Here is a 9,827-nt window from a genome sequence, read left to right as displayed (position 1 = left end):
TCATTCTCACCTCCACTACACACAGAGAAGACAGGGATGGGCAACTTGGACATTGGCTACCCAGAATGGGGGGGCTACAGAGGCAAGAAGTGACTGGCTTATAAGCTTTCAAGAGGGAACCTAGATTCAGAGGGCATGGAGCAAGGTGGAATCTCCACTGAGTGGTATCCATTCTGCCTAGTCAGGGCTGATAAAGAAGATGCAGATAGTTCCCTTGCGATACAATAGCAAATAATTGTTACCAGGACTGACTGTAAGGGCTGGAAATGTAAAGGTGGACATTTTGGGGCAAAGGGAGGAGACTGATGAACCTTATAGTTTAGGAATGGAGATCCTTGGGACCAACGAAGGAGAAGAGCAGCTAACGGAACCCTACCCAGAGAACTAGTGATGCCAGGGATGGAGGCAGAGACGATGACGTGGGGAGATGGAGCAGCTGGAGACTTTGGACCTGGAGAGAGAGAGAGGGGCGGTGTGCAGATGATACGGGGGCAGGCTTGTGGGGTATACCCTTAATTCCCTTTGGTTGATCCATGTTGCATGGGAAGGGATTGTAACCATGGCAAGGAAACGATATATGACGGGATCAATGTGAAGCTGATATCCTCCCATGTAAACTATCACACAACAAAGCATTAAAAAAGGGGGGAGGGGGGAACTTGTGACAAAAAGCTGTGACTGTCTTGGCATGATTGTGTATTACTGATTACTACTCTAGTACTTATCTAAGCAAAAGGGCAAAGAGCACAGATCAACCTTTGATCTTGGTTTACAACTTTCAAAGAGAACCTGGTTGCCTGAAAGCTTTTATCAACTCATGTACTTCCACTCCTTCTGGTTCATCGGCACCTGCCAATGCTTAATTCCCTTCGTGATCTTAGATGAATGGTATACTCTCTTCCCCTACAGGCCCTATCGGAATCATATAGTTCTGTAGCTAGAGTCAAAGGGAGAGTTTTGGCTAACATCACAGGTATTTATAGTAGACTAGCAAAGTGTGTGTTAAGGAGCACAAGAGTTTTGAGACTGCTACAACACAAAAACCACGTAGCGACTTGTGGTAGAAAAAGAGGTATGATGTTTCTTTTTTCTTTTGTGCTTTCTGTCACACCCTCTCGACCCAGCGTGGGTGCATTCATGCATGCAGGTGGGAGCATACTGATCTACTCAGCAAAGGCTACTGGACTAGTTTAATACAATGTTTTTGTTGGTGGTGGGTTTTTTTGGGGTTTGCTTTTACTTTTGTTTTTGGTCCCACTTTTTTCTATCTGGTGGGAGTTTTCTCTCCCTACATTACCCAAGAAAAGACAACAATCATGGCCATATAGCCAAGCTACAAGCATACCCTATAACCACCATCAGGACAGAAGCCACTCACACTACCAGCTGCTATACATTACATACATAGCCAACACTTGCTAAGATTACGCTCATTAAGAGATGTGAAAAGGGAAGCCTAGCTCTGAATCACATCTACCAGTACTCAGTAAGCTTAATAATACAGCAATATACATTCATTTAATTATTGAAAACACATCTAACTATTGAAATTTTCTAAGAAGCAACAAAAAAAAGTCACGTTTCCAAAAACTAAAAAGAGTAACTGACACAATTGAGCTAGAGGTAAACCTAGACTTCCCATTATTAAGAAAGCAGAGGAGCTTCTGGAAGAAAATTTCCATAACATCTTGAAAGATGAGAAGAGAAGCAGTCATGAAGCTGAATGAACCCCAGGAATGAAAGACCCCAAAAGAAAATCACCAACATACATCATAATCAAACTCCCCAAAATCAAAGACAAGGAGAGAATCCTAAAAGCAGCTAGGGAAAAGAGATGTGTTACTTACTTACAAAGGCAAGTAAATCAGATTAAGCTTTGATCTCTCAGCAGAAAACCATTCAGGCAATGGGGAGACATATAACCCTAAAAGAAAAAAAACTGCCAACCAAGAATCTATCCAGCAAAGCTGTCAATCAAATACGACTGGTGCAATCAGAACATTCTAGGATAAACAGAAGCTAAGAGACTTTGTCAAAGCCAAGCCAGCACTTCAAAACATCCTAAAGGGAGTTCTTTGGGCTGAGACTGACAGATGTGGCAATACCACACAGAACTTAGTCAACAGATAGAAGCACAAGACTTTTAAAATGATATAGCTATTGCAAAGCCTCGCTTTGGCAAATAACTTCAATTTTTCAGTGGGATTCTGTTCTCTCTGTAAATGACTTCTTTTATCAGTAAGATTTTCTTTCATGCCAAAATAATGACCTTTATCTCTGCTGGCAGTGCTGGCTATCTCTGTACTCCCACCCTATCGCCTCTGTATTTTGCCCTTAGTTCATAGTTACTCATAAGACTTTCCCTCAAAAATTTAAAGCTGACCTTTATACAACATGGTTCCTCTTTACTAGTCTCCCAGGAGTAGGCTTTATTTACTGTCTGTACTTCCTCACTGCTCTACACTTGGATACAAATCAAGTCCTGCACTCTCCTACAAGGCTTTATTCACTAAATGAGTGACTTCTTGGTGGTGCAATAAAACCTCTTGTGTTTAACACTGGTAGAAGTTGAAATTAAACATTTCTCAGCTGGTATATATATAATACATATAAAAATAACCTTCAAAAATGGTAAGAGGGGAACGTTTATGTTGTGAGAGGCCTTGGAGACACAGGGGGATTGTGCTGGTTTAATCAGGCCTGAGCTGAGACACTGGCATCAATTGCATAAGAAAGCAACCATGTTGAAAACCAGGAAACAGCCTTTCTAAATTGGGACTTAAGGCTAATCAACTATTTCTGAGTAATCAAACATCCTAAGAGTTGTTAATTGCTGTACAGTTTTTCCACTGATGAGGAATTTGAATTACCAACCTTACAGTTCAAATGGCAGAAAAATGTGAAGGCTAAAGGGAAAAGTCAAGATAACTTCAAGTCAACTTCCATTGTGGCACATGAGAAACCTGTATGGAGACAAAGAGGCAGTCATTTGAACAGAATAATGGGACACTAAATGAACACAAATCAGGAAAGCTTTGTGCCAGAGTTCAATCCTTTCATTATACTTAGTCTGTGTTTAATAATCTAAGGAGCTGGATTATATGAAGAAGAAGAGTGACAGCAGGACTGCAGGAAGACTTATTAACTGTCAATGTGCAGATGATACAACCTTTTATGCTGAAAGCAAAGAGGACTTAAAATACTGATCAAAGACTTCAATATGAATTGTACCTAAACATAAAATCTTCACAACTGGACCAATAAGCATAATGATAAACAGAAGAGACATATAAGTTATCAACCATCACTTCAAATCCTGGGAGAAGAGGGAGTGGGCTCATTTGCCCAGGGCACTGCAAGCCTCAGTGTCTCCACCACCCCAGCCCTCTGCCTTCCTAGCAGCCCCATCGGAATGTCTGCTTCCTTCCATCCCTCTACCAGCACGGCAGGAACCTCTGAGGATGGAGAACTCCTAGACAGGTCACCCCTGGAACTTTACTTTGGTTTCCCTACAGATGCCCATAAAAATGTACCCCCACTCAGTGACTACCTCATCCTCTTCAACCCCAGTCCCCTCCTCTGCTGTAGTTTATCTCCTGGGAGTGGGAGAGGAGCCCATAGTGGGGTTGGCACTGGCTATCTATCCCAAGGGGACCCTGTCCAGGTCCTTGCTATCAGAGTACAGCCTGATGGCTCTATGCAGTACCTGGTTGAATGGGGAGGAGGGGCACCTTTGTCTGCCTTTGTCCACACCTGCACTTTCATACCCTGACCTCACCTGCAGCCGGGATGTACCTGGGAAGTAGGGGTAGTTCTCCCTACTGCCCAGGTTGGAATTTGGGTAGGGGTGTGGGGAAGAGGCTCTGCTCTCTTTTCATGATTGCTGGACACCCTCTCCCTTTCCTCCTTCCCATTTCTTCTGATGCTATTTTATTACAAATATTTTTTAAATTACTTACCCACTGGAAGCAGAGGTGGGGGATGATAAGGGATCCTGGACACTATGATTGAAGTAAAAAACAGAACAAACATCTTTTTACTTGGGGTGACACCATAGATAAGCACTGGAACTCAAGACTAGTTTGAACTGCAAGGCAGGAGGTTCAAACTCATCTCGAAAACCCTATACAGGGTCACTATGAGTCAAAAGTTATCCACAGTCAGTACTAAACCATCACTGATGATGAAGAAAGCAGCAGACTTAAGGAGTCAGGGGACAGCTTGGCTCCCAGCCGTCCTGGCAAAGTCCACGCTAAACCCCTTGGAGACCAATCCTGCCGGATCCAAGGAAAAACTGTAGAAAATCCAATGGATAAAGATGAGAAAAGACAGGGCAAGGAAGTATTTGCAGAGACTTCCGGAAAGATGGCAGACTGGGCAGACACACTGCATGGACCCTCTACAGCAAAAATAGGAGAGGCAGCCTGCCAACCACTCCAAGAAAGAAAGTTGAGGCTTTCTGCTCCCACAAAGATTTAAAAGCCATGGTCCCTGGTGACCTATGACCCAGGAGAAGCCCCTGGATCCAAGCATATTCAAAACATGTAGGATGACCTTGTGGTTAGCAGTCCGGTGCTCAACTTGCATTGCCACTTTACCATTGCTGAATTTCTCATACTTGGTATCCTTTGCTGTACAAACTACACCAAGCACTAGGCTTTAGACAAAAGATATTAAATTGTACTGTCACTGGTTATGAAACTACCCACTAAGTGTACTTGCTGGTCAAACTAAGACCAAACCCATTAGCTGGTCTTGTAACAAATTTTATGGGAGACAACCATAATTTTTTAATGAAAATAGAAAATCAGTGTAGAAAAGTCACTGCTTTACGACTTGTATTTTTACATTGCAGCACGTATATTTGAAAATCTCCATGTATACTAGACGGTGTAATTTTTAAAATGTAGTTCATGATCACAAACGTTTGGAAAATATTGAAATAGGAATATCCTCTGAAAGCATGGGCAGGACAGGACAAATTTTATAGAATCATTTGAACCATAGAGGTAAATTGTTATTTGAACCATAGAGATAAACAGTTATTTGGTTGATATAGGCAACGTGCTAAAACATGGATGGGAAGACTGAATGTAAGGTACACAAAAGTCTGAGAAATGCTTTTACAAGCCAGGTGTACCTGAATATGGATGGACTTTATAGTGAGGACAGGAAGGCTGCTGGTCCTCAAACTCAAGTTTACAGAGGTCAGCAATAGTTATGTCTATGAGAGTCCTGGTGTGGTGTTGTAGGATAAGCACTGGACTGTTAATCACAACGTTAGTGGTTCAAGCCCACCCTCTGCTCCTGGGATACCCTATATAGGGTCACTGTAAGTCAGAAACAATGCAACTGCAAACAAAAGAAAAAAACAACAAAAAAAAGGCGTAAAGGTCATGACAAGTTATTCTAGCCCAACTTGATTCCTTCCCTTGCTGGGCAGTACCTTCAGAATCCCTCTTCTGGTGGATCCCAGGACGACACCGCTAATTAAAACTTAAAAGTCAGTGAAACTGTCAGCTCCTTATAGAGGCAAGTGTCATGCTAGTCATCCTCCTCTCTGCTCTTCAGTTTCTCATGCAACATTCCTGAATGCATCAAAGGGAAGACAACCAGAGAAGCACATTCCCAGTTTGGGGAAATGGTAAGCACTTGGCCCTGGTGACTGTTAATTTGCCTGGCATTTAAGCATTCTTTTTATTTTCCTTTTGTCTTCTGCACTGAGTTAAAGCAAATTACTTTGAACCTGGCACTTGAAGACTGCCTTTATTCAGAACCTAGTAAGACAAACAGAGGATTTTAGTTAATAAACCATGGCATGCCTTAAAGATTGTTTAATATTAATTTTTCTTTTAAAGACTGAAACTTCTAACAGTAACGTTGAGAGTTTTAATGTTAAGTAGGAATGAGTTTAAACAGTGTCCTATAGCAATCAGCCAACACACAAGAATGGAAGAATAGCCCAATGGAAGACAAAGTAGAGCTGAAGATAGCAATGGTGTAACCTGCTGCAGTGAATCCTTAGGGGCAGTTGTGCTCTGTCCTCAACACTGGAATCTAGTCAGCTCTATGGCTGTGGCTTGGATGGAGTATGATGAAGTTGGGTCCTAACTGCTACCTCCTCCATGACCCTGTGAGTTCCCTCCCCAAGAAAAGCTGAGACTTCTGACTAAACTATAACCCAAGTAAGGCTTTGTCTTCATTTCATTTGAATGGTTGCTGAGTGACATTTCAGGTAGACTACATGGGGAAAGAAAATCAAAGTCTTGCCAGAGTCCTCCTTGTAACATCATCCTGTTTTTAATTTGCAATAGGGGTGGGGAAGTGTGTTAGGGGAACCGTTAACATTTGAAACCAGGTCTTCATTATTTTGATTTTTGTATTTAAAATAAACCACTCAGTACTGCTCATGGCTTGCAAGTTCAGATAATCACTTCTGAAGGCAGCTATTCCAGAAAAACTGATTTCCTTATAATACTTCACATATTTCATGAGAAAAATTAAAATTACAAGCATTTTTTGTTATATAATTTGCTAATACATGCCTCTCAAATAAAAGGATGCTGCATTCCAGTCTGGTTGAATGAAGAATCTGCTTTGGAGAACATAAAGGGATGCTAACTGCTAACGTCAACTCAGGCCAAAGATGGAACAAAGCATCTCAGGACAAGGTCAAGTGCTATGCAGAAACTTGATGGTAACAAATCCAATTCAGTCAGTTGGCATTTACCACCTGTGGAAATCTAAAACAAAAAATCCCACATTTTCATGATTTACATGTATGCTCACATACAAGTAGAAACCCCAATGGCGTAATGGACTGCACACCACAAGGTCAGCAACTTAAATCCACCAGCTCAGTGTGGACTTAAAGATGAAGCCTTCTGCTCCAGTAAAGACTTACAGCCTTGGAACCCCCTGTCCCATAGGGTTACTATGAGTTGGGATTGATTTGATAGTAGTGGATTTTTTCATTTTGTTTTTCAGATACAAGTACCTCATTAATTTGTGAACACCTAAAACCCAAATCTGTTGCCACTGAGTTAATTTTGACTCACAGCAACCCTGTAAGCCTCCATGAGTTTTCAAGGCTGATGTGGGGCTGTAGGATAAGCACTGGACCACAAGGTCAGTTTGAACTGCAAAGTCAGAGGTTCAAATCCAACAGCCACACCTCAGAAACCCTATACAGGATTGCTATGAGTAAGAACCAACTCAACGGCACTTTAAAATAACAAATTTACAGAAGCAGACTTTTTTTCTGCGGAGCTGTTGGTAGGTTCAAACTGCGAACTTTTTGGTTAGCAGGCGAATGCTTAAAACACTGCACTCCAAGGGTCCTCTGTGAATACAAATGCAACAAAACTTTATCATTCTGATAAAAAAAAAAAAGTGATTTCATGCAGAGGTGGTAGTCTTCATGGAGTAGAAATAAATCAAAAGGGAGGAATGTGTGTTTATTCAATATGGCAATTGCTCTAAACTTCCAAACAGTGGGCTGAGGAAGTTGTTCTTCGGGTTTTATGGCGTTCCAGATTAAAAACATCCTGTAAAATTTCAGTCCCTTTTTTGTAAATTCCAGGCTCCCCATCCCCACTCCTGTGAAGAGGTTCAGTTGGGACTGAAGGAGCATGACCAGTTACCAGTGTTTTCAAAACTCAGAACTCTGAGCTGTGACTCATTTGTGGGCTGCTAAATGAATCTGGTGGGCAGAAGACTTTTTTTTTCTTCCCCCTTTAAATAACGCAAAATAGAAAGCCGTGTCCTAAGTAAAAATGGTAGCATTAGCCTAAAGAACTGTGTGTGTACTGGGTACCAGGATGAAATCGAATTCCTTTCCTGTGAGGAGCAAAAAAAAAAAATTGGATATATATTGTATCTAATTTCCCTTCATCAACAGAAAGCTAATTCTTTCATTACAGATATGCATATGGGTGTCGGGGTTTGTACAATAAGTCTGAGTTTGACTTGTTAAGTGCTATCAAGTCAATTCCAACTCACAGCAACCATATATAGGATTTCGAAGGAGCATCTGGTAGGTTTGAACCTCCAACCTTACGGTTACCAGTCTATTGCTTAGTTTACAGTGCCACACCTGGACTTCTGGAAACAACTCTCAGGCTGGTGACTTCATGTGACCAGAACTTTCTACGTCTGCTGTTGTTGCCTTTCAAGGAAATTCTCTGCACACACAACAAAGTAGAAAAGGCACGTTTTGAAACAGGATAAGGTACAGTTTTCATCTTGTTGCTTTATTCAGTTTGCTCCAAGGGCAAGAATCAATAGCAGTAGGGATGGATCACAACATGATTTTGATTGACTCACAAGCACAATCAGTGGAATCTGAACAACGGAAAATGTTACACAAGTTGCAAAGAAAGCACTCTTGGAGCCCACTACCATGACAGCATGTGGGAATGGTACCACTGCAGCAGGATCTCTCGCTCACCTGTTCCTTTCTAGACAGTTCTGGGGTCTCTGCTGCACATCTCTCATATACATATCCCTGCTCATTTCCCTTGACATGAAATAGGACTTGACAGAAACTCTTCCTAGATCTTACTCTTGCTGCACTTGAGTGGTTCCTATACCTACGGCACTGGCATATGCGGTCAGGATCTCCACTATCTGTTTCGTTTCTAGGGTCATTCGGGCTTCGTGCAGCCAGTCCTGTGCTACTCGTCTGGACTCCCCTTTCAGCTGATTGACAAACTTTGCTGCCAGCTCCAGATCGCCATGTTCAATGCAATAGGAGGCATACGACAATAACTTAAATGTGCTTATATCCTCAGCGCAGAGCTCCGGTGGTGGCTTCAGCTGCTTAGGTGGGAATAAGAGCAGGGACTGCAGGTAGGAGAGGAAGTACTGGTACAAGCTATTTCTGGTTTCATCGATCATCGCTACCCTTCGAGCCAGTTTTTGGACAGCATAGAAACAGGCTCTAAGGGTCTCTTCACTGTACACTCCATGGGTCAGGGACTCTGGAGGTATAGCTGCGGTTAGAGCCTGGGCAAATTCATTATCAGAACAGATGACTTTGATGGCCTCGACTGCACTGCCCAGTGGCACAGTGGGCAGATCTGCAGATGCTGTCTTCATGCTGTACTTTAAGGCCTCAACCGAAAGCCATAGTTGGTGGGCTTTTCTGGCCTCCTCTTCAGCAACTGCATGACCTACAAGGAAAAAAAAAAGTAAATAAAAAGGCAAGGAAAAACATTTCTCATTGGACACTACATGACAAGCTAAATCCACTTGTGGGTCAGAGAGTGAGCCTCTTACAGTGTCACTCCACCATTCATTTCTTGTGTGCTCTTTCCTAATCGGCCTCTTGGAATGAGACAACCAGGTAAGACACTAATTGACACTGTACACTTGTATTTACTAAAGCCATGGGAGACTGTGAGGACATACGTACGCGAGCACAAGCAGACCTCGCAGTCTTCTTTCAGTTCCCAGAACACCCAGGACGATACAGAGTCAACAGCCTACGTAAAGTCACTCATATATGCATGATATCTAATTCAGGTATTTTTATATTTAGTAGTTAAGAAATATTATTAAATTAGGCTTAGCTAACTTTTGGCCACTGAAAACCCAGCAATAATAGAAGACTTCAAACAAACTTATCAAACTAGTGGATCTTGAAATCCCAGTAGTGAGCTTATGGCTATAGTTTTCCAATAACAGAGATCTTATTAACATCTCAAAGAAACCCATTTTATCAGCACTCTCTAAGGATTTCTTGCTTTCAACCTGGCACTTGGCGGTCTCAATTAATGTCCATTTGGTGGGTGGGCTCAGCAAAACACTACTTCCTGACAACTCTC

General features: G+C 42.1%; 1 protein-coding gene across 1 annotated transcript in view; it reads right to left on the bottom strand.

Moving 5' to 3' along the window:
• Positions 1-8,559: 8,559 nt before the first annotated feature.
• IMMT (inner membrane protein, mitochondrial) overlaps positions 8,560-9,827 on the bottom strand; it is a 30,909-nt gene continuing 29,641 nt past the window's right edge. The window contains exon 14 of the mRNA XM_006875868.1: positions 8,560-9,173. Coding sequence (XP_006875930.1) covers positions 8,560-9,173 — 614 coding nt within the window. The remainder of the gene's footprint in view (positions 9,174-9,827) is intronic.

Source organism: Chrysochloris asiatica, unplaced genomic scaffold, assembly GCF_000296735.1.
Source record: "Chrysochloris asiatica unplaced genomic scaffold, ChrAsi1.0 scaffold00341, whole genome shotgun sequence".
NCBI lineage: Eukaryota > Metazoa > Chordata > Mammalia > Afrosoricida > Chrysochloridae > Chrysochloris > Chrysochloris asiatica.
This window is presented reverse-complemented; position numbering and strand designations above follow the sequence as displayed.